Consider the following 25,881-nt stretch of genomic DNA (forward strand, 5'->3'; position numbering starts at 1 on the left):
GGTAAAATCACAGCACAATAACTTAAAACTAAAGACAACTTCAGATTGTTTGCCTTGTTGTTTTTTACACTTACATGTTGCGGTTAATATGCGGTTAATAGTATTCTATCTTTATTTGTCGTTATTTATACTTTCTGAATACATTATGTGATAATGTTCATCAGTCAACTCATTAGTGTTCATTTTCAATCTATCAAGATAAAAAAATAATATCAAAATCAAATTACAGGATGTCATTTATGTAGTTTGCTCATTTTCCTCAACTGGTGCACTAAAATCATGTGGTTTATTTATTATTATTATTATTTTTACATATGTAGCATAACCTACATAGATACAAATAATTAGACATTTAGAACAGCAGTTTCTTTCATTAAAAAATTTCAGCTAAGTTTTATACTTATTAGCAAACTCATCCCACAAGCCGGATAAAACCTGTTCGCGGGCCGGATCCGTACGTTTGACATCCCTAGTATACATATACCATCAAATAACAATATACCCATCCATCCATCCATCCATTTTCTACCATTAACAATAACAACAGAAATAGGTCAGGCTCACCACCACATACTTACAAACATTCTGGTAATTAAGGGGGAGCTGAAATGCCAGGTAACTTGCCTTAAAATCAAATGAAATAAAAATAAAATAAGGAAGAGAAAAATAATTTAGAGCTAAATATGATTTCTTCTCAGGCACCCCACAGTCTGCCCTGGTTATGGTCCTGATACGAGATGTAAACGTTCCAGTTGTTCTGTATTTATTGTAGTCATTTTGGGGGCGGAGCTAATCCATTGTACCATTGTAGACAGTTATTTATCAGACAGGCATTTTTACATTTATAAAAGAGATCAAAGATCAGCAGATTGTTTTTTGGAATTATTATTACAGCGATGGTGAGTAAACTTTTGTCTTGTAAGGTTTTTTTGTAGAGTGATTCTATTGGTTTCAGATGTGTTACACCAATTAAGACCAGCTAGTTATACAATAAAGTGAGAAAAGATCACGTAATGCAGAAAACATCACGGCAGTTAAATACCTACTTATTTGATTAAAGGGACAAGCGGTAAAATGGATGGATGGATGGATAGTAGCAATATGTTGCGCTATTCCACGTTCGACCTGTAGAGTTGATTTAACAGAACAAGTTATGTCTTCCACGTTGCCATGTGACAACAGAAATCGGTTTTCCGCGATACTGAAACTAACCCATTCGATAATAGACATAAAGGGGAATAATATTTTCTACATTGCGTCTGTCGAACTTTTGTCTACACTCAACATCCGCCGTCACGCTGCCTGCTTCTAACGTCGAGTATAAGACGAAAACAAAGGTAAAAGCGTCCCAGTCTCGTACGGGGGGAATTCCACCGAAACTGGCAACTCGGTGGCAGCCAGCAGAGTTGCCAGGCTCGGGGAACAACATTCACATTACTCATGACACCTACCAGCGTCGTTTTCATCAACGTTTATTGTCACAGCCCGTGACAGTTGATTCCACGAAGCAGCGGAATGTGCCACGCGTGTAAGTAAAACAATGATTGTTGGCCATTGTTTACAGTGACTTTGTTAACTGTACACGCTAAGTTGGCTAGCGTGGCGGCTAGCTTGCGAGCTATCGTGTTCGCTGACGTCAGCCAACGCAGATGTTAGCGTCATGTTTTTGTTTGTTTAAAAACACACAATAAGCAGTCAACGTTATGTGCAGGGAGTTAATCTAGGACAAACATGTCAACTAACCAAATGGTTCTTTCTTTATTTTTTTTTAGCTAACGTTGTCTGTGGTCAGTTGACCGTTCCACGGTAATGCTGAGCAGAAATGTAATTACGTGTTAACTAAGTGTCACCGTGGACCACACTTTGGACACAACGCCGAGCAATAGTCGGATTAAGGTAGCGAACATGTCCCTGATCGGAGTTCAGGCCTGTGCAAAAAAAAAAAAAAAAAAGCGAGAAGAGGGAAACCATACAGAGCAATCATTTTATTTATAACTTTTGCTGTTCGGAGCAGCGACTTTTTAAAGCTTGGTTAATCAGTCATTATATGTGGGTAGCAACCGTATTGAGTATTATATAACTGAGCAAAGATCAGATGTTTAAACTCGCTCAATAGAGGAACATCTTGTTTGTTTTGTTAGTGCCAGTCTTTAACGTGGGACAGTTAGGCTTTGTGTTTTGAATCCTGTATACTTTGAAACTTGCTTTTATATGTTAACTAAGGCAAAACATGATTAAAGGTCACAAGGGGGGAAAAACACTTTGTCCGGGGTGATGATAATTTATGTCGCCTGTGGTTGATAAGTCACTCTATGATTGATTGAGACTTTTATTAGTAGGTTGCACAGTGAAGTACATATTCCGTACAATTGACCACTAAATGGTAACACCCGAATAAGTTTTTCAACTTGTTTAAGTCGGGGTCCACTTAAATTGATTCATGATACAGATATATACTATCAGATATATACTATCATCATAATACAGTCATCACACAAGATAATCACATTTAATTATTTACATTATTTACAATCCGGGGTGTGGAGAGAGGTTAGGTTTGGTTGTTATCATCAGTCATCAACAATTGAGAACAGAGAAATGGATATTGGAACAGTGTAGGTCTGACTTGGTAGGATATGTACAGCAAGTAGTGGAAAAGAGAGAGAGAGAGAGATCAGAAGGCATAAGAAAAAGTATCTGCATTTGATTGTTTACATTTGATTATTAACAATCCGGGGAGGGTGTTAATTTAGGGTTGTAACTGCCTGGAGGTGTACTTTTATTGCGGTTTTGAAGGAGGATAGAGGTGCCCTTTCTTTTTTACCTGTTGGGAGCGCATTCCACACTGATGTGGCATAGAAAGAGAATGAGTTAAGACCTTTGTTAGATCGGAATCTAGGTTTAACGTGGTTAGTGGAGCTCCCCCTGGTGTTGTGGTTATGGCGGTCATTTACGTTAAGGAAGTAGTTTGGACATGTACTTCGGTATCAGGGAGGTGTAGCGGATTTTATAGACTAGGCTCAGTGCAAGTTGTTTTACTCTGTCCTCCACCCTGAACATCCACTTTATACCGCTTGTCCCTTTCGGGGTCGCTGGGGATGCTGGAGCCTATCTCAGCGGCATTCGGACGGTAGGCTTGGTACAACCTGGACAAGTCGCCACCTCATCGCAGGGCCAACACAGATAGACAGACAACATTCACACTCACATTCACACACTGGGGCCAATTTAGTGTTGCCAATCAACCTATCCCCAGGTACATGACTTTGGAGGTGGGAGGAAGCCGGAGTACCTGGAGGGAACCCACACAGTCACAGGGAGAACATGCAAACTCCACAAAGAAAGATCCCGAGCCCGGGATTGAACTCAGGACCTTTGTATTGGGAGGCACATGCACTAACATAAACTGTTGTTTTTACCATGTTGTAAGTCGTTTGCAAACATAGTCAGGTCGAGGTCATGCCGCCACGGGTAAAGATGTACCCCCGTGCTACCTGCCGCATTCGGGCAGACGGGGCTCGTAAACCTGATAAGGCAGCCCATCAAGAAGAAGGAAATCTCCAATCTCAAAACCCACCGCTGCCTTGCGGTCAACCCACTCGAGGGTAAGGCTAAGGGAGTAAACCCCGACAGAAAATCATGAGCCGTCATTCCGGCAACTCCACCAGCCACGTGGAGAGGGGGGGCTTGCTGTCTGGCCAAAAGCTTGCCCTCTACAGTTCCAAGCCCAGGCCATGTAGATCCACCCCTCCTCCCCCTACCCCTTTTTGGATCTACCCAATCGTCTCCCGAGACGTTTGCAATGTTAGATCATCTCTTACCAGACAGTTGCGAAATATTAGGCAAACCTGTACACTGTAATGAGATCCATATAAAACCAATCTGACTTTATCAAAGTCAACAGTTTTAATTACTGCTGAGCGTTATCCTCGCTAAAACAATTTTCAACGTTCGTAGTAGGGATGTTCCGATCAGGGTTTTATGTTGCTGATACCGATACTAATCACATGTACTAACTGTACATTTTTTCCAATTGGAGCGGCGTTACTCAGATGGTAGAGCGACCATGCAGCAACTTTAGGGTTCCTAGTTCGATTCCATCTTTCGCCCTCCTAGTCACGGCCGTTGTGTCCTTTGGCATACACTGCACCCACCCTTCTCCTAGTGCCGCTCACACTGGTGTATGAATCTGAATGACTTTTTGGTGGTGGTCAGAGGCAGCTATTTGTCCATAAATCCCACAAATGTAGCTTACCACCGTCCTGTGTGAATGTGGAGTGAATGAATGATGGATTCTCAGTTCTCCAGAGTGCTTTGAATGTCTAGAAAAGCACTATATAAATCTAATCCATTATTATTTATTTATGCCGAGTGCTATTGACAGTTTAAGAATAACAACATAGATACAAAGAAATGCAATTTATTGCTGTAATTAAGGTTATTAATAACTTAGGAGCGGCTCCACACTGTGCATGTAGACACATAATTAGCTGCTAGCCAGCCAAGGGACTACAAAGAAATGAATGATGAATGGTCTGCACATATATATAGCACTTTACTATACCTGGAACTCAATGCAATTTTCATTATACGTGTCTGCCAGAGGAGATCAGCGTTTGTGATCGGCATTAAAAAAGTGCTATAATCGGCAATGGAGATCATATACTTTTTCACAAAAACGTCTGCTACTGATCAGTTAGCTGATCAATCGGCACATCACCATTGTGTAGCCCTTGATCTGAGCAGAATGCTCGTGTGCAAAAGGAAGACGCTGGAATCATAACAGAAAATAAAATTTTGCATTTTGGAGAGAAGTATTATTTATCTTGCCATATGGCACTCTGACGGACGTGAAGTGCTGACTGTGCATGTTGTTTGAGGATATCTTGTCACACGCTGATTCACCTCAGTGGGATGGGCAGCTTTGGTGGGGGAAGGCGGAAGCTTCCGATGATGCCAGCGGAAGTTGTGTTCTTCTCTCAGTGTGAGCTTTGTTGGCACAATCATGAGCTATTCAAACGAAACAAAAAATGAAAAGAGAAGCACAGGCAAGCGGTTAGGCGGAGTGTGTGATCCTGACACGGCTTGTGTGCAGAGCAGCCTTGTCGACCTTGGATATTAAGCGCTTTTCCTTGTGAGTCATAGGGAAGGAAAACTGTTCATTCTTGGGGGACCCTTGAATTAGTGGTCTAAATAGATTTAGCTTCAAAAGCATTTTGAATTGAATTATTTCATGACTGGACAATTAAATTGCATGAAGCTCAGTTAGCAGTTGTTTATTAGTTTTGCTGCTAACAAGAACCTTTGGAACTTGGAATCTGGGAATTTAAAGCCTATTTTGTGTTTTCAGGACTTTCAGTATGTCTGCACATTGGACTTGAGTAAATCAAAGAGGACCCAAGAGGTTACAGTGTCAGATCCTGAACCATCCACAGGGAAGGAGATGGGGAACACGGCGACCAAGTTTCGTAAGGCTCTCATCAATGGGGATGAGATGTTGGCCTGCCACTTGTATGAGAGCAACCTGCAGTTCAAGGAAGCGTTGGATCCCAACTCTACTTATGGAGAATCCTACCAGCACAACACTCCGCTCCATTATGCTGCCCGACACGCCATGACACGACTACTCAGGTCAGAATCTCACCAAAACAAAAGTGTACACAATATAAACATTTCAAAAGAGATTTTAACTAGTTTTTAGGGATTAATTAAAAAGGGAGGGCATTTCCATACTGCCCCCTTTTTTTTTTTTTTAGGACTTTTTTATAGACAGGCCACTGCGCTGGTTACAGAATATGAGCGTGTTAGTTGAGCCGATTTAATTGTGCCTTCTTCTGGTAGCTTGCAAGTAGTGAAAGCCACTTGCCATCCACTTTTATGGTGCAAAAATTTGATCATTTAACTTCCATCTATCCATTTTCGACTGTTCTTCCCTCTCGGGTTCAGGGGCTGGGGGCCAACGGAGCCTATCTCAGCTGCACTTGGGCGGAAGGCAGGGTACACCTTGGAAAAGTCGCCACTTCATCACAGGGCCAACACAGATAGACAAACAATATTTAGCTTCCAACCTATTTAGAAAATACTGAAAAATATTGTTTGATTGTTTTTCAATTGAGTCATTGTTTTTCAATTGAGTCATACATTCATCATTACTGTTTTTTCTTGGGAATGTTTCATTTTAAAGTCCATCGCAGGGCCAACACAGATAGACAAACAATATTTAGCTTCCAACCTATTTAGAAAATACTGAAAAATATTGTTTGTGTTTTTCAATTGAGTCATACATTCATCATTACTGTTTTTTCTTGAGAATGTTTCATTTTAAAGTCCATCGCAAGGCCAACACAGATAGACAAACAATATTTAGCTTCCAACCTATTAAGAAAATACAAAAAATTATTGTTTAATTATTTTTCAGTTGAGTCATCCATTTGTCATTAATGTTTTTTCTTGGGAATATTTAATGTTGAAGTCTGGCGTTATATCAAAGTTTTTCATATCCTGCCTCTATACGTGTGTGTCCCATCTGTTTTTCCACGTAGCCATCTGTTATCAACTCGTAGGAATGTGGCATGCTGGGAGGGATTTAGGCGAGCCTGAAAGCGCTTCCTACCTCACAAGCTAATGACTCTATATTAGCTCTTTTTTCTGATATTTCCTCTCAAAGGGGAGACATATAATTTTAATAGAAATATAATTGTATTCAACATAAATAATTGAATTAGAGGCAGTTACTACTCTTTTAACATTAAAATAATAGAAAAAACATGATTGTTAACTGCACTTTGATAAAGACACAGACAGACTGGCGCCAGCTTGCAAGCTTAAACATAACATAACATGAAAACAAGAGAAATGAATGTCTTTACCCATTAAGAAATAACATACCACAATCTAAACGTATATAAACACATTGCTGTGTGAGCAACTATAGGCTATTCAATTCTGAATATTAAACCTACAAACTGCTCTTTTATAACAGTGTGATCATTCCATTGTGAAAGGAATACAAGACGGAAGTGTTTTTACGTTCAAGGTGCGCTGAACAAAGTAGGACACCACAATGCCCGTTACAAATAGTAAAAGCTTTTATTTGTTTCATTTAAATAAATCTTTAAAGTGCTACAGTTAAAAACAATTTTTTTTTAAACAATAAAAGCTTATCTATCAAAACTGATAAAATACTAAGATTTAAACACTATCAAAGAAGCATAAGAAACACAAAACATGCAAAATAGTGGGTTTTCTAACAGCATATTTGTTTTAGGTATATCAAAAAATAACTTGGTCAAAATATTTCAATGTGAGGCTGTGAGCACATTCAACAATACCGCGATAATTATAATTTTGGTCACAATAACATTGATTTGAAATTATCCGATCATTACATGCCTGAGTGCCACGTAATGTTTACATTTTATTGTGTGAATGCCACAATTTGTGTTTAATGTTTCTTCCAAAGTGATGTGGTTAATCAATAGACATAGCGAAAAAACAGAGTGATGAGAGATTTCACTCATTTTAAATGGGATACCTCTGTTTTACTTTTTAGGTCTTTTGTCCAAAGCAAAGATGGAAATCCTAACAAACGCAATGTGCAGAATGAGACCTCTTTGCATCTTCTTTGCATGGGGCCCCTGATCATGACCTCAGCGGGGGCGCTGTTACCCCGCATCTCACGGCCATATGAAGATGAGCAGCGACGTGCAGCGTGTCTGCAAATCATCCTGGCCTGGACCGGAGCAAAGCTGGACCATGGAGAATATGAGAGGGCCGATATCAATGCCACAGACAATAGGAAAAATACTTGTCTGCACTATGCTGCTGCCTCGGGAATGAAGACCTGTGTGGAGGTAAAACAGCACCGTGTTTTTAATTGTCATTTTGTGTTGTGTAAAATATTCTCAAATATGACCAGTGTATAGATCAAACCACCCGGGGATGGAAAGCAAGAGGCACCCTTGTTTGAAGTAAAGGAAGATAAAAGCAACAGTTTATAGATAACTGACTCTAGAATAAAGACAAGTGGCGGATGTTCTTTCGCGTGTCAAGGCCATTTGTGTGTCAAAGAAAAGTAACAATATTTGTCATCCTTATCACAACCATTTATTACAGGCCAGAAATCCTTGCAGTAAGGTTAGATGCTAAAAGACTGAAAACTCAATTTTATTGCAATGTGCTATAAAGGAAATAACTGAAAGTTGTGTAGCTCGGTACAAGAAAATTGAGTAGTCAGTTGGGTTCAACGTTGTATCTGTAAGTATGTGATACACTTGTAATTGTCTCTAAAAAGGTACACTCAGACACACATGTAAAACCAAGCTTAACCTAAATAAAATCATGACCTCAGTACCAGGTTGTTTCATCAAGCGAGAAACACATTTTTGAAAAGAAAGAATTGTGGACAGTATCTCATAAAAGTGAGTAGACCCTCCACGTTGCAGCGACATTTTTTCTGATTTCTTCTTGGCACAATACTAGATAAACGAAACTTGGACAACTTTTAGTGTAGTCAGTGTACAGCTTCTATTGCAGTATAGATTTACTATCTATTGAAAATGACTCAATCCTAGGGTTGTGCGATATATACAATATACATTTGGCCGACGATAGAGCGTTCAATCGTATTGTTATATCGTGATCATGCAAGTTAATGACACATTCTAGCTGTGTCTCGCAAATTAGAGAGCGACGAGAACAAACGCGTCCTCAACACAATACAGCATTCTCGCTAGCGGCTAACATCCCTCTACAGTGAAAATCCACTTGTAAGTCAGTAATCCTCGCCTCCATGGCGGCAAATTAACTGCTTTTCTTACACGTGTCATTCTCATTGGAGGATGAGGAATAGCTGACATTCTACTCTGAATAATGTAGGAGGATATACTAACTGCAAGCTTGAGCTCTTGAATATAAACAGAGGTAGGTGAATCGATACAAATGTTGAGAAAAATGATACCAAGTATAATATCAGTATGAGGTCGATACTGCAGTGGATAGATTGCAAATTTTTTATCATCTAAAATCTTTTGTGATTTTTTTTATTTTTTATACATTTAAGAAATAAGTCCCTGGACACAGTAGGGCTTCAATGGCAAAAACCAAAGGATTTAAATCAGAGCCAATAGTAGGACATCATTTAAATATTTAATTGATATTGTCACACCGCTAATGTGTGTTTTTGTCTGATTATAATTGTGTATAAAAATTTAATAATTCTAATATTTTGAAAATTTGAAGTATCAGCATTGGTATGACCAGTACTGCCCTTGTAACTACTTGGTATTGGATCAATACCCACATTTGTAGTATTGCCCAAAACTACTCAACAAAAAATAAGTGCTTATTACATTTTAACAAAAGTGTAGAAAGAACCCTGTTACAACAGAAAGTAACCACATATTAACAGTAAATTACCAAGTAGGTTAATAATAGTTTTGACACAATAATATAACTGGAAATGACGCATATGTTACCATAGCAGCCAAATCAGGAGCCTTTGTAACCCGTTTTGAAATTGTTTTATAATCATTTACATACCGAATAATATATCTTATATATCATTATCGTAAGAGGCTGCAATATATATCGCCCATCCCTACATGTACACTTCACAGTTAACATGTCTAAATTGTGCCCAAATTGTCAATATTTGTTGAGCATCATTATCTCGCATTGCCTTAATCCTCTTAAGATCTGCACTGGTTGTCACTGGAGTTTTCTTTTAACCCTGAGTCCTAAAACCTCCGTGACATTGCATCTTGAGAATGGCCCATATATCTTATGCTCAGTTGGGTTTAAGTCTGGACAGGTTAGACACTCAATACTTTCAGCTTCTTCAGCAGTTGGAGTTGTGTGTTTGGGGCCGCCATTGTGTTTCCAAAGGAAGGAGATCGTGGTCCACTTAAGAATGTCACAGTGAATGATGGAATTCATGTTTCCTTGCTGCACCCCAAAGCTGACAGCAGTCATGACACTACAGTACCACACGATGTTTGACAGTAGGCACGACACCATTACTGTATCTTGGTACTGACTTGTGTAGCTAGCTGTTTAGACAAAACAGGCGGTGTGTAGTCATTTTCAGTGGGTTAATAAATCTTTACAAAATTACAAGCTTTATTCCTCTAAGATATATCCATGTTTCATTTTTATAAAATTGTCCTTTCTCAGCAGGTATACAGTAATACAAATGGTTAATGAAGTGTGAAGAGTGTAGTCACTTTCATGAGATACTATAGTTCTGTGAAAGTCATTGACTTTGTTAGGCAAGGTTTATATTAACAAGAAACACTGCAGTCAAACCTAATAAAAGCCTGTGTCACTCTTCCTGGCACAGCTGTGATTAGCATGTTTGCTTACATTAATTTTCCTGTAGCTAATCTAATCAAAAAGTAAATTCTGGACAAGACACACCAACTCCAATAAAGTATGGTGAATTGGAGTTGCCTCTGGATGGCACACCTGACTATAATGTTAGATAACATTAAAGTGCAGGTGTAATCTGTAAAGTAATAATAATAAACACAATTAATGTACAGTATTTCTTAATACCAAATCTCTCAAAAATTCTAAAAATATATTGCGCTCGAGTAAGTGCCTGCCTTAACAAATTCTGTCCCTCTAAAACATCATAAATGTGCTCTTCTTTTCAGTTTTTAGTGCAGAGATGCGCGGACCTTTTTGCAGAGAATGAAAACCGCGAGACTCCGTGTGACTGTGCTGAGAAGCAGCACCACAAGGAGTTGGCCTTGTGCCTGGAGTCACAGATGGTCTTCTCACTAGCCCCTGAGGCGGAGAGTATTGAAGCCGAGTACGCATCTCTTGACAGAAGAGAGGTACACAATGTCATATCAAGAGGTGGTAAAATCTACACATACTTTATCTGGTGTCATCTTTTTCTGTAGTGCTTAATTGTATCGTCAGGTCGCTCTTGAAAAATAGATTTTTGTCTCAATGAGTCTTTACCTGGTTAAATAAAGGAAATGGAATTGAATTGAATCGTCTTTCCAAGGTGATAATTTCATAGATGGTCTTAAATGCAAAATGGACATCTTCTAACAGTATTTTCTTATTAGTTATACTTAATACTTGTGACTCATATTTCTGTGAATGCACTACAATTGATTTAGATGGTATCTGTTTATTTCAGTTGTTCTCAAACTTTTTTCACCAAGTACCACCTCAGAAAACACACCAATAATGAACAACATTAAAATAAAGTAGCGTAATAGGCATAACTATTCATTAAAACAAGGCTGAGGTAAATATTCATTAAAACAAGGCTGAGGTTTTATTTACAAGTATATTTAATATTTTTGGCCACTGTAACATTACACACAGTTTGAACGGTAACACTGTGTTTGAATATTTAAGTGACTCCTGTGCCACAAGTTTGAGAATCACTGGTTTGTATGCTTACTCTCATTCCTGTAAATCCATGTTTTTTGTTGTTGCTTTTTTTCAATTATATTTTTTCCCCACCCCATGTAATTTTCACCCTTTCCACCTGTTTCATCCCATCCAGCTGTATGAGGGCCTGCAACCTCAGGATCTACGGAGGCTAAAAGACATGCTCATAGTGGAGACGGCAGACATGCTGCAAGCTCCGCTCTTCACGGCAGAGGCACTGCTACGCGCCAATGGTACTTTGGACAATCAATTACACTGCAATAATGCTAGAATTTTAACTTGTCATCAGTAAAGAAAACTTACAAAATTTGTATTCCAATAATAGAAGCCTTATAACTTGAGATCATCATGCAATAGACAGTCATTGCGGGATAAGATGGAGCAGTTGTGGAACATTCCACCCCTGCAAAAAATACCATTATGTTGCAAGCATTCCTCTGGGTCTTTATTAGCTCCACTAAGAATACTTTGTTTTCACAAGCGTTGACCTTTTTGTCAGTGTATTTAAGCAGAAGGAATGCCATTTGGGGGTTTAACATAAAGCAAAAAAAAAGTTGTTGGGCATTGAATGTGGTAGAAATGTGCCTGGCTAGTTGTCCCTCTCGTAGCCCGTTTACATATAAATTAGCCGAGTGAAACTTTTTTCTAAGGCCCAGTGATAATGCTATCATGGGACTGGGCAGACTAAGGTTATATGAGTGTAGGCCTTTGCGCTGTCAGCGAGTCACAGGTTTGTTTTTCTATCTTAAGTTTTCGGCCCAAGCCCCCATTGACTCGTTAATCAGAGTGACTTAACATTACTTCTACTACAGAACACTACCATCTACCTTCTGTTGTGTTGGATCAAGAGTCTGATGCAGTGTGGGGTGTGTGCTACACACGAAACATACTTTCAGGGTGTAGATGGGAAAATACCCCACAAATGTGCTATATTTATTTGCCTTGATCACAGGAATAGGACTACCAATGTAACAGGAATGTGATATGTTGTCCTCAACCCAATTTAAAAAAAAATCACTTAATTTCCATAATAGTCTAGTTATTGTTACGTACTTACTAGCTGTCTCTTTTTGTCCAATCCTTCTGGCAAGTTTTAATATACGACCAAATGTGAAAAACTTTTAATTTCAACCTAATTTTAATGCCTGAAAGCATGAAGATACTGTAGGGTCATCCCGAGTGAAGACTTTTAATTGAATGGAGATTGGAGAAATTGTTGCAATATTCATTATCTAAATGAGGCCATTTAGAATACGGGGCCTTTGATTGGTGGCGAAACATGTCTGGCGGCTGATAATGACCTAATTGCACAGTTGACCAGGTTGTGCTTATTTTAAACAGACATTTCCATGTGAAATTTTGAAATCAAGTACTGTTCACAATTTCAATAGTCATCCCGAGGAGCTCTCAAGTGTGTTTGTGTGCCAGTGTAAAATAGAAAAGCTATTCTCAAAGAGGAAACCAGGTGGCAGTAGTTCTATGCTGTTGGCTGTTTGAGAGGCTTCAGTGGTTGCCACTGAAGTGAGGTGTCTATCAGCTGCTGTAGATTCACTTGGACAATAGAAAGAAATAAGGCCTAATAAGGTCATAGTCATAACCTGTTTATTTTTTTTACCATTGACTATAATCAAAGGTTAGGTTGTCGTCATTGCTGAATTCTGTTAAAATGTTTTGGCGACAGACTGGGACAGAGAAAAACTCTTAGAGGCTTGGATGACCAATGCAGAGGAATGCTGCCAACGCTCTGGTGTACAGATGCCCAACCCGCCTCCCAGTGGCTGTAACGCCTGGGACACCTTGCCATCGCCTCGAACACCACGTACCACTCGCTCCTCTGTCACCTCCCCAGACCATATCAGTCTCAACACTGCTGATGAAGATTCTTCTTTGGTGAGATAAGCTCACAATCTACTCTAAATTATCATTTTTTTGCTTACTTGAATGATTATTTCCTGCTTATTTGAATGAAAATGAATCCGTAAGATCACATAAAGGAATATGATTATTTTATGCTTACTTGAATGAAAATGAATCTGTAAGATCACATAAAGGGATAAATTGATGCATATATTGTGTTTTAAAACTAAGTTACTCAATTGTTTACTTGTGGCCTGCATATATAATATATACGCTATAGTTACGGATGTTCCGATCAGGATTTTATGCTGCCTGTTCCAATACTGATCATCCGGGGGTGAGATCGGCCCATACCAATACCAATTACATATATTAACTTAAAAATGTTGAATGTTTTTATGATAAGTGTTATTGACAGTTTAACAATATTAGCACAATATTTAAACTACTTCCTTAGTCTTTTTTATTGCATACATTTGTTTGAGCAAAACAATGTCAAAAACTATTATCTATTACTTATTGAAATCATTTTTGTTCTCAGTCATTTTGTGTCCTGTGAATTATTCTATGAATTTATAAAAATTAACAAAAACAATAAAACAACATATTTTGAGAAAATATAAATAACGATCTAATTAATCATTCTAACAATGATCCGCCCTCCTCTTACTGACTGAAAATGCAGACACACCATGTCTCTATTATTAATCTATGTGTTAATTGCATGCTAATAACTGCTTACTTACTGCTGTATTGTGGTCCCATCTATTCCATTTAGCACTTATTTTTTCTGTTGTTTCTTGCTAGCGTATCAACTAGTTTTAGCTATTAGCAAACCTGCTCCTGCTTGCTCTCAGGGTGTAACATGTTTAGCCTCATAATAATACGTGATAATGATACTTAAAATATTAAGAAATGCAGTTTATTTGCTGTAATAGAGGGGATTATTGTTAATTCAGGGGAGCTTCTCCACACTACATGGACATAAGCAAAGCTGCTAGCTTGTCTGCCAGGGGGACTGAAAATAAATACAAAATTAGACAGAGGGGACCGGCTTTGAAGGGCATTAATCGCCAAAGGCGATCAGATAGTTTTGTAAGAAAATAGTCCCAATACTGATTTGTGCCCGTTTGATTGGCACATCCCTAATTATAACATATCACCAAAACTCTAAATTAGCCGTCTTCCATGACGTTAACACCTCACATGGGTGAAAACGTAAGCTCTTGAAAGCATTTAATCAATAAAGCAATTCAGTATGTGAACTAAACCGGCATTGAATCGTCTCTTGAGTTAACAGACCTAATTTCACTAGTTTTTTTTACCAGAAGTTGCAGGTTATGTTTGTGAGACATATCGTTTGCCAACAGTGCCAATCGAACACTGGCTACTCCAACAGCCCATTTAAAGGTTACAGTTGATTAGATCACATTCTGCTCTTTCACAAATCAATACTGAAATTGTTAAAGTACACTGTCTGTTTTATATGTCTTATGTAAGTTATTGCTGTGTTTGTGTCTCATTGTATTAGAGGTGTGAAGAAATAACTTTGATAACAAAATAGTTGCCAATTCTCGTTCTGAAATTATATGCAGGTTTTCAAGATGGCTTTTTAATTAATGTCTACTTTTCTGATTTAGCCACTCGGTGGTCCTTTGGAGGAATAATGTTATTTCTCTTCCCTTACAGTGTGGAATCTGCATGTCTTCCATCTCAGTCTTTGAAGAACCTGTTGACATGTCCTGCGGCCATGATTTCTGCAGAGCGTGCTGGGAAGGGTATGTGGTTTACATATTTTTTTTGCATTGACCTGATATTACATTTTGTCCATATTTATTGTGTGCAACAGGTTTCTGAATCTAAAGATCCAAGAGGGGGAGGCTCACAACATCCTCTGTCCAGCCTTTGACTGCCTTCAGCTGGTTCCTGTGGAAGTCATCGAGAGTGTGGTGTCCAGAGAGATGGACAAACGCTACCTCCAGTTTGACATCAAGGTGTACAGATGCACCAAAGTTGAAACTTCCTCTAAAGAGCCTCAATTACTAAATAGTAAAATCATTTTCACAGAGACAGAACTGTTTTTCTACAGTTTAGCTTCAAGACAGAATATATATGACATTCATCCATCCATCTTCTTCCGCTTATCCGAGGTCGGGTCGCGGGGGCAGCAGCCTAAGCAGGGAAGCCCAGACTTCCCTCTCCCCAGCCACTTCGTCTAGCTCTTCCCGGGGGATCCCGAGGCGTTCCCAGGCCAGCCGGGAGACATAGTCTTCCCAACGTGTCCTGGGTCTTCCCCGTGGCCTCCTACCGGTCGGACGTGCCCTAAACACCTCCCTAGGGAGGCGTTCGGGTGGCATCCTGACCAGATGCCCGAACCACCTCATCTGGCTCCTCTCGATGTGGAGGAGCAGTGGCTTTACTTTGAGCTCCTCCCGGATGACAGAGCTTCTCACCCTATCTCTAAGGGAGAGACCCGCCACCCGGCGGAGGAAACTCATTTCGGCCGCTTGTACCCGTGATCTTGTCCTTTCGGTCATAACCCAAAGCTCATGACCATAGGTGAGGATGGGAACGTAGATCGACCGGTAAATTGAGAGCTTTGCCTTGCGGCTCAGCTCCTTCTTCACCACAACGGACCGATACAGCGCCCGCATTACTGAAGACGCCGCACCGATCCGCCTGTCGATCTCACGAACCACTCTTCCCTCACTCGTGAACAAGACTCCGAGGTACTTGAACTCCTCCACTTGGGGCAAGATCTCCTCCCCAACCCGTGAATATGACATTCAGTGGGATTTAAAATAAACATTGAAGATACATTTTTTTTTCGCAATTTATATTGTTTAGTAGAACACCATTTATGTGTTGGCTATATCAAAAGACCTAATAAAATTATTATATTGTATAAACGACAATGTTTGGAGTAATGACAGTTTATGACTCAGATCACAATGTAATCACATTCTATTATTCTATTAAGTGTTTACTAGGACTGGTATTTGTTTATGATGCTTATAAAAACTGTTCAAAGCGTGATAACAGTTGTTTGTCTTAACTACATATATTTTATCAATACATTTATTAATTTCAATATTGTTCTGACTCTTGTTTTTCTATTGCCAGGCGTTTGTGGAAAACAATCCAGCAATACGGTGGTGTCCAGAGGCTGGCTGTGAAAGGGCAGTGCGGCTGAAGACCTACGGCCCCGGAGCATCCACTTCAGACTCTCTCAGCTTTCCATTGCTCCGAGCTCCTGCTGTAGACTGTGGCAAGGGACACCTCTTTTGCTGGTCTGTAATCACTGTGCAACCACATATGATATGATACAATTTAGTTAATCACAGGATTATAAACTAATTATATAATTACCTCCTGATTAATTGCAAATTAATAGTCCATCTGGGCTGTTAGAGTAAAAAAGCTGGAAATCTTTTTGTACCCAGTGCAGCAGCATGAAAGACAATTCAGACACACACGTGTAGGTCATTACTTCTACACAATGTCTAGTAGGGTTTCTGTATTTCTTGTCTTAATTGCCTACAAAACCAAACATTTTGAAGCAATTGAATATACATGTACACAACAGGGAATTACAAATGTGTTTTAAATGTTGCTCTGTCATTGTGGAAAAACTCTTATTCTAACCTGGCAAACATTTTCAATATTGATTTTTGAGGAAAAAGCATGTGATCGACCATTGTCGATTAAAACATTTTAATGCCGATCACAAATGCCGATACACTCTGGCTGACGAGCGGCTAGAAACTAATATATCTCCATACACAATGTAGAAACACTCCCCTAAACTAATAATACGTTCCAATACATCAAATAAAATTCATTTCTTAATATCATAAGTATCATTATCAAGTATAATTGTCACTGGAGAACCAGGCTAACTAAGCATGTTAAACACTGAGAGATAACCAGGAGCAGGCATGCTAATAGCTAAGTTAACGAACCCAGGGAATAATTCCCGAGACATAAATTAAAGGCTAAAGTTAAAGGATTAGAAAGTACTAGATAGTAGTTTTTGCTTTCTTTATTGTCTGTTATTGACTTTGCTTCACTCAAACAATTGTATGTAACACAATAAAAAGGAACTAGGTTAAATATTGTGTTGATATTGTTAAACTGTCAATAGCACTCACCATAAATATATTGAAAAATATACAGGTAATACATGTGATCGGTATTGGCATTGGTCGATCTCATTAATGGATAATTGGTATCAGAATCAAGAGCAGATCGAAACATCCCTAATTTTCCTGAAAACATACTAGAATTGATCTTTAAAAGATAGTTTCTTTATGTTAAGCATGATACTAGTTTGTATTCCAGGGAGTGTCAAGGTGAAGCCCATGAGCCCTGTGACTGTGACATTTGGAAGTTGTGGCTACAAAAAGTCAGTGAGATGAAACCTGAAGAACGTGAGTATTGCTGGTATTTAAAGGAGCCATATGTAGTAATGTGGCCAGAAAAGGTACTGCAATCACGGTCAAAATTCTGTAGTCCCCTCCCATTCTCCATGACCGAGGTTGCCAGATACGCAGCCGAATCCGAATCCTACCCCAAGGAACTTCAAAGGGCAATCGCGAAAAACACTGTAGGTTTCTCTTGTTTATGCTTCTTGCAAAATTACATTACATTATTTTTTTATATAGCACTTTTTTCTCAAGAGACTCAAAGCGCTTTACATTGTGAAACCCAATATCTAAGTTACATTTAAACCAGTGTGGGTGGCACTGGGAGCAGGTGGGTAAAGTGTCTTGCCCAAGGACACAACGGCAGTGACTAGGATGGCGGAAGCGGGGATCGAACCTGCAACCCTCAAGTTGCTGGCACGGCCGCTCTACCAACCGAGCTATACCATTAAGATGGTATTTGTAAAGTTACGCAGCAATATTTTCGTTGGGACAGATTGTTGGTATTACCCTGTTAAAATGTCTACCGTAGTTTGACCGCACGGACCACCATCAAAATAATTATTTAATTATATATTATATATCGCATAGGCCTACTTTGATGTCAAGCCAAGGCCAACAGTAAAATTACCGCCACATTTCGTTCAGCATAACTCCATGTTGCATCCAACCTGACTCACTGCGTTCCCTTCCATTTACGCACATCACCATCTTTCAGTGCAGAGTGCGATTCTATGAGCCAACCGACGTTACGCAAAAACCACGTTATGCATAAATCATATAGACAATACACAAAAGTAGAAAATCATTACATGTTATGCATTATATTGTGCCAATCAAATACCACCCCATATGTGCCTGATGCATATGCAGTATCAGAAACCGCAATTAGCCGTGCTTATATTGGAACCCATTTCCTCAGCGTATCAGCATATTGAGAACGAAATAACACTGATGCTACCTATATCCACATAGGTTTTATTTGTAGAAAATATATTTTGCCCTGTCAGTTGGATGACACATCGACATACAGGCTAACGGGCATATATTTCCCCCATTAGCCTATATGTCGATGTGTCATTGACCGGGCTAGCATGCTAAGCATTCATTGCACGAACATACTTGCTTTGTTAGATGAGATCATAGACTTGGACAATATAGTTTACACACAAAATGTAAATTTCCAATTATTACAATTACCGTATTTTTCGGAGTATAAGTCGCTCCGGAGTATAAGTCGCACCGGCCGAAAATGCATAAAAAGAAGGAAAAAACATATATAAGTCGCACTGGAGTATAAGTCGCATTTTTTGGGGAAATTTATTTGATAAAACCCAACACCAAGAATAGACATTAAGGCAATTTAAAATAAATAAAGAATAGTGAACAACAGGCTGAATAAGTGTACGTTATATGACGCATAAATAACCAACTGAGAACGTGCCTGGTATGTTAACGTAACATATTATGGTAAGAGTCATTCAAATAACTATAACATATAGAACATGCTATACGTTTACCAAACAATCTGTCACTTCTAATCGCTAAATCCGATGAAATCTTACGTGAATGAGCTAAATAATATTGAATTAGCAAAATAATATTTGATATTTTACGGTAATGTGTTAATAATTTCACACATAAGTCGCTCCTGAGTATAAGTCGCACTGCGACTTATAGTCCGAAAAATACGGTAATAAGAAAACGCAAAAGCCTTACTTACCTATCAAGGAGGAAACTAGCAAGTTTGGCGTCAGATGAAAAAAATCTTCTCCGCCTTGAATCGTCTCCATCTTACAAACGCATTCCCGATACAAATCTTTGTTTTTTTCCTGGCTTTGTCATGAATAAGTTAAGAATCGTAACGACGCCGTTTAGATTTACTAAGGTCTGACATGTTTAGTAACTTTACCAGTGGCAGTAGCGAGACAAAGACGAAGGTGGCGGTGCGTAACTGGCAACCTAGATGTGACACACTCACAGACTTTCTAATTGGTCAAACGGTGGAGGGCGGGAAATCGAAATGAAAACGATAAGATTTCGGGGCTTTAAATGTAGTTTTGAAATTAGCATATCCCGGCTGAACTACCGTTATCAGTTATAAAGGTATTCGAAAAGAACATGATTTATTAATGCCTTTTGACACATCAGGGCCATTTAATGATGACTTGACAGGAAATGATTACATATGGCACCTTTTAATTTTTTTGTAGAAGATGGTTTCGACATGTGGGGTTTTGGATATTGTATTGACTCAAAAGTGGTGTATGCCGTTTTAACTAACAGATAAACTACTTAAAGTACCAGTACAATAGAAAAAACATGTTGACCTAATATGCTGAATTGTGTTTCATTGTATCCATGCCCAATTGTATCTACAATCCGCAAAGTATGTAAACATACCATCTAAACATCCACACAATGCCCCAATTTTAAACAGCTATTTTGAATATTCCACTTTCAATGTGTTTGGCAATTTCAGTAGATTCGGGGTTGGATGACATCACAAGGGAAAGTCCTCTGCACTCTGACCACATCAGCAGATCAGTGATACTAGAAATATGCAAAAATTGGAAAGAGATGTGCTGTTTTTATCATTCACAATCCCTATGTAAGACAAGAACACATATGTTTTTATTTTTTTATTGCATTAAAAATCGTAAATAAATAAGCCCGTTAACAATTGAGTCAACGGGGACTCTTTTAATTCTCCTACAAAGCCCTCTAAATAACCACCCAAAACCCGCCAACAATATTGAATTCATATGTCGTGACTTGAATGTTAACCAAATATGATCGGTATTGTTATTATAAGCGCTAACGCAGACACACTTTTTAGGGGCGCATTGATAAGAGCTATCTAGCCTATACTTCTATTAAGCCGGCCGGGGTACTGCTGCAGTGCAGATCTTGTCTCAGCTGGTGAAAGTTAATTTTAGATTATAAACAATACCTCTCACCTGGGCAACAGTAAGATTTATCCATTACCGAGAATTTGAATTTCCTTATCTGTGACACTCCACTTTTATCCGGAGATGGAGAGCAAGACTACAAAACCGGAGGCGAGAGTCTGCTGCAACTTTTTTTTTAACCCTTAGTGTGGATTATAATTAATTCTTCATCTGAAGATAAAAACATTCCAGTGAGAGAAAACATGATACAGTAAGTGATCATTTTATTATGTTGATAGCTTGTTTTTTGTGTTTAGCACTTAGCAATACTGCTGCATGATGCTTTTTCTTTCACTAAAGCTGGATCTTTTTAGCACACAACTTCTAAAACTTGTAGATCATCCTCTTTATATTAAGGCTAAAAAATATAAGGTTCTGGATTATCATTTGTCCCAAAGTAGTCTTTGTTGTCTCTCATGAAGTCTGCATGATTATCGTAGTAGTGTTGTTGTCAGTGGCGAAGGAAACTGGTCCTCCTGGTGACGTCACGGATCACGTGACTGGCCTGCTCATTGTCTCTCAAAATGGCTTGGGAATCTCAGTGAGATTCATACTATTTTGATCATATCTATTTACTTGCAAACTTTGTAAGTATTTTGGTGTTATGAATCAGATATACATGATAATTGCTTCAATATAGAGGCAACTTGTTTTTCCATTATATCAGGGTTGTACGGTATACCAGTACTAAAAGTACCGCGGTCGGTACTAAAGAATTAAAAACAGCAGCGACGTACAGAGCGGAGGAGCATGTTAAGTGTGTCAGCGCGAACACACTTACAGAGCACACAAGGAGAAACGGCATGGAGAAGAAGGAGAAGAAAAATTGCAAATAAAGGCAATTCTACTGGTTAATAAAGAGGGTGCGAAAAGTGCAATATGAAGGTATTTGGGCCTCAAAACTATCGATAAAGATTATGCTTTAAACAAGGAAGTGCCACACTGCAAGCGTTGCTTTAAAACATGTCTCGCCAATGGTGGCATGATTAAAGTATTACAATCTTTGCTAATCAATTAAATAACAAGCAATCAGATAGACAGGTAATATTGTTAACTAGCTCCCCAGTTGTGCAAATACAGTTACGTAGACATGCACACAGCTGCTTGGCCTGATGCCAAATATTAGTTAAAACCGCCCACATAACGTAAACTAATGCTTGTGAAATGACTGAGTTTTGTAACAAATTGCTACAATTTGTGTATTATCTTTAAAAATGTGTGTTTTACCTGCTACATGTCTTATCTGTAGTTTCAGCCATAGTATTGTTAAGTATTTACGAAGGATTGTGTTTGTCTTAAAGCACAAACCAAGAGTGGCAACCATTAATCATAAAGCGTAATGTCAATAAAGCGTTCTATTCTATTCCAACCTAATCCTAGATTATGGCATTTTTTGTTAAAATGAAGCCAAAAATGAATTTTTTTTTGTGATCCTCTTTACTGTGAAAAGTATTAATTAATATTTTGGTACCTGGACCGGCACCAACATTTGTATCGGGACAACCCACACAGAAGATAATACAAATAATAACAGAAGAAATTAACAAATTAAAAAGATGGTTTGACAAAAACAGACTATCGTTGAATCTCAGTAAAACTAAAATAATGCTATTTGGTAACAGTAGAAGAGAAAGTCAAACACAAATACAAATAGACGGAATAGAAATTGAAAGAGTAAACAAAACAAAATTTCTAGGTATAATGATTGATGATAAATTGAACTGGAAATCTCACGTTAAAAATATACAACATAAAGTAGCAAGAAACACGTCAATAATGAATAAAGCAAAACATCAAAAAATCACTTCATATTCTCTACTGCTCACTAGTGTTACCATATCTGAGTTACTGTGTAGAAATATGGGGAAATAATTACAAAAGTACACTTTATTCATTAACGGTGTTACAAAAAAGATCAGTTAGAATAATACATAATGTTGGATATAGAGAACATACAAATCCTTTATTTATTGAATCAAAGATACTGAAATTCCACGACATAGTGAATTTGCAAACAGCTAAAATTATACACAAAGCAAACTATAACCTGCTACCCCAGAATATACAACAATTCTTCTCAAAAAAAGAGGAGAAATATAATCTTAGAGAGACATGTAATTTAAAACATTTGTACGCACGTACAACACTTAAGACCTTCAGTATATCAGTATGTGGAATTAAATTATGGAATGGATTAAGCAAAGCAATCAAACAATGTACTAATATGATCCACTTCAAGAAACTCTTCAAACTTAGTGTCTACAAAGTACAAAGAAGAAGAACCATGATAAACATTCTGAATTTATTTAATGCATGCATTCTTTCACTCTTAAAATAATCTTACTTATCTCATCATATGAAATGTAACTTACTTCACCAATTATTATTTATTTATATTATGATTACTTATGGAGTATATTGTGAATAAATTGAGAACAGGAAGTGAACAAAAGTTTTATCAACTGTTCTGTAAAAGAAAAGGGGTAGGATTAAATAAGCTCTGCTTCTTCCTACTCCTTTTCGAACATGTTGAAAAGAGAAACTGGAAATTGTGATGTATCATGTTGTATGCTTGCATGTTCGAAATAAACTCAAACTCAACTCAACCCTACATTATACTGGTATTTTAAATCTATCGTGATTATAGACTACACCAAGGTAGGAGAGGAAAACTCTGCCATTGCTGTGGGTACAATAAACTGTAATTGAAAAAAAAAGGCTTTCTGTGAAAACAAGTGCTTTTGAGAATGATATCTAAGATTATTTAAAATAGTCTTGTCGAAACAACCTACATTCAGTTTTTGATCCAATTTCCATTTTGTGTCTTGTTTATCTTTTCATTGTGGCTTTCAACGCATCAGAGATGTATCTATTCTAGCTGTGCAATGTGCAATTTATGTGTATTAACGCTATCGTCAAATACTGTAGACTGGATGCCTTGGAATTCATTGCAGCAATTTTCATTGACTCGTGTTTCTATTTGTTCTTCTGTTGTTCAAGTGGCTGGTGTGGGTGAAGCTTATGAGGATGCAGCCAATTGTTTGTGGTTGCTCACAAACTCCAAACCCTGTGCCAATTGCAAATCTCCAATTCAGAAAAATGAGGGTTGCAACCACATGCAGTGTGCAAAGGTAAGTTGAACTGAGACCCCACACACATCTTCAGACACACACCTTTTTTGTCTTGGTTCCGAGTATTATGTTTATGTTTAGTTATTTATGACATGCTCTACAAACATCATTGCCACTTTAAAAATCTCTTACTACCAGCTGCAAAATGTGTTATTTAGATAAGTGCTCAGCAATACGGCTTAAATCAGATAGGTGTTAATGTTCATATTAATGTGAGGACCTACAATCATACACAGCAGTATATTTACTACATTTCTAACATTCTAACTTTTATTTCACATTTTTAATTTAAATATTAAATAAATAATAAAATTGGCAGGCAGAGAACCGTGACACAGACCAGCATCTCTACAAGCTCCGTCAAATTAACTACAGTATTTTTGTACATATACATCTCGTGGAAGATGTTAATGACATCCACTGGACATGTCAGTCTGCCTCATTATAAGTGTAGCCTACTGACCGAGACTCAGAGTCAATTTAAAGCCTCAGGAAACATTTGCAGGTGTTCTGAGTTAATTTGTTTTCTGAGACACTGAATTTTGTAAATTTGAATCTCTCAATCATCAAACTATGAGAAGTAAAGAGTTGAAATTGTTCACTCTGTGTAATAAATCTACTAGTGACGCAGTGAAATTTTGGCCACAGAAAAAAGGTATCGGAAAGACTTTCATCACCGAAACGGCACTGCCAAAAGAATGTTGTGATGACATAAGGAAGAAGTATGTGATTGTCTAGAGCAGAGGAAACGATGCGGACATACTTCAATATATCCGTGATAGACCCCAGACATAGGTCAGCAAAGCAGGCAATGTGGAAATATCAAGAGCGCATTGGCGGCTGCTGGTCTTTGAGTGAGCGAAAGCGCCATCTGGGGCTTCTGCGTGAGGCTAGTTAAGTTAAAGTAATGGGTCCCATATTTATAGTCTTTGGTATGACTCGGCCGAGGTTTGAACTCACAACCTACCGGGTGACCGCCGGTCAGTGCTTTGGGACGGTGGTGGCTCGCAGCACCACTCATCGCGGACACTAGTCTCTAGACACAAGTACAGCCTCCAAAACACCAGAAAAATGTGCTAGATTTTGTTGTGAGTCGTTTTTAAATGAAAAACAAGTCACTAAAAGGATTAGAAAAGTGTTCCGATCAACTCGGAACAAGGGATCGGAACAACGGATTGAATCTTGAATTTTTTTCCTGTTGTGGTATATGTTTCAAAATTGCTGCATCCCTCATTTAGCTGTCAATCAATAAGGGATTCAGACGGATCAACCAATCATGCGGAAGCCCAGTGTCCAGGCCATCCCACTGTCCATAGACTCCCGGAGACTCTGAGCGTCCAAAGGGCGAGCATTTAAATGACTGTCTTGTGTTGCTGCCGTAGATAGAACAACCTATTCTATGCTTCCCTGTTGACTTTTTCATTCAGCATTTGGACAAAGCATTATTATTTTATTATTATTATAAGATATATTGTGTTGTTTATATTTTATATTATTTGAATACCATTAGTAAATAAATATTTTCATACTTGTATGATTTTTTTTATTCTTTGAAGGATGAATATTAGTTTGCAGTTGCAACGCCTTGATTTTAATGAGGTTAGTACACAGACATAGCCATAAATGCAATGGTAATACAAAATTAGCGCAACAATTTATTTCGGTTTTCATTTTAATTTCAATGCATCCTTAGAGTCTATATCATATATTTGTAGTTTCCTAATTAAGCCTTACCTTGACGCTCCTCCACTTTTTTCTGCTCCCGCTTGCTGCAGCAACAACAAAAGAAAATCTCCAGAGGCTCCTCTTCGTTTGCGTATCGTTTACTTGTGAACTTATTAATTCCAAAATGTCAAACAATAACGATGTGGAAAAAAAAAAATGTATAGCGAAAATAAAGCTAGTGTGTTATAATAAGAGTAAAGTCAAAAAACTGTGTGGCTCCATTCCACCATACCTGACTGCCATTACCCATAATACACTGTGTCCAAATCTTATTACCACATAGACATTACAGCTCAAAATGTGTGAAAAGTGTTGAGCAAGTGAGACAGAGCAGGGTGTCATACAAAGGATACAAGTTGGAGCTTGTTGTCTCAACACAAT

General features: G+C 38.2%; 1 protein-coding gene across 4 annotated transcripts in view; it reads left to right on the top strand.

Annotated features, from left to right (window-relative positions):
• Nucleotides 1–785: 785 nt before the first annotated feature.
• The window catches only part of LOC133660202 (ankyrin repeat and IBR domain-containing protein 1-like), a 42,260-nt gene continuing 17,164 nt past the window's right edge, over nucleotides 786–25,881 (top strand). The window contains exons 1-11 of one of the 4 annotated variants that reach the window (XM_062063478.1): nucleotides 786–899; nucleotides 5,351–5,631; nucleotides 7,553–7,853; nucleotides 10,656–10,838; nucleotides 11,528–11,645; nucleotides 13,094–13,302; nucleotides 14,959–15,047; nucleotides 15,119–15,263; nucleotides 16,393–16,559; nucleotides 17,611–17,699; nucleotides 23,645–23,775. In XM_062063478.1, the coding sequence (XP_061919462.1) occupies nucleotides 897–899; nucleotides 5,351–5,631; nucleotides 7,553–7,853; nucleotides 10,656–10,838; nucleotides 11,528–11,645; nucleotides 13,094–13,302; nucleotides 14,959–15,047; nucleotides 15,119–15,263; nucleotides 16,393–16,559; nucleotides 17,611–17,699; nucleotides 23,645–23,775 (1,716 nt within the window). In that variant the 5' untranslated portion in view covers nucleotides 786–896. Of the gene's footprint in view, nucleotides 900–1,143; nucleotides 1,529–5,031; nucleotides 5,135–5,350; nucleotides 5,632–7,552; nucleotides 7,854–10,655; nucleotides 10,839–11,527; nucleotides 11,646–13,093; nucleotides 13,303–14,958; nucleotides 15,048–15,118; nucleotides 15,264–16,392; nucleotides 16,560–17,610; nucleotides 17,700–23,644; nucleotides 23,776–25,881 lie in introns of those variants that run through there. The other 3 variants (XM_062063479.1, XM_062063480.1, XM_062063481.1) reach the window with 3 other exon arrangements.

This window comes from Entelurus aequoreus, linkage group LG11 (assembly GCF_033978785.1).
Source record: "Entelurus aequoreus isolate RoL-2023_Sb linkage group LG11, RoL_Eaeq_v1.1, whole genome shotgun sequence".
Taxonomy (NCBI): Eukaryota; Metazoa; Chordata; class Actinopteri; order Syngnathiformes; family Syngnathidae; genus Entelurus; species Entelurus aequoreus.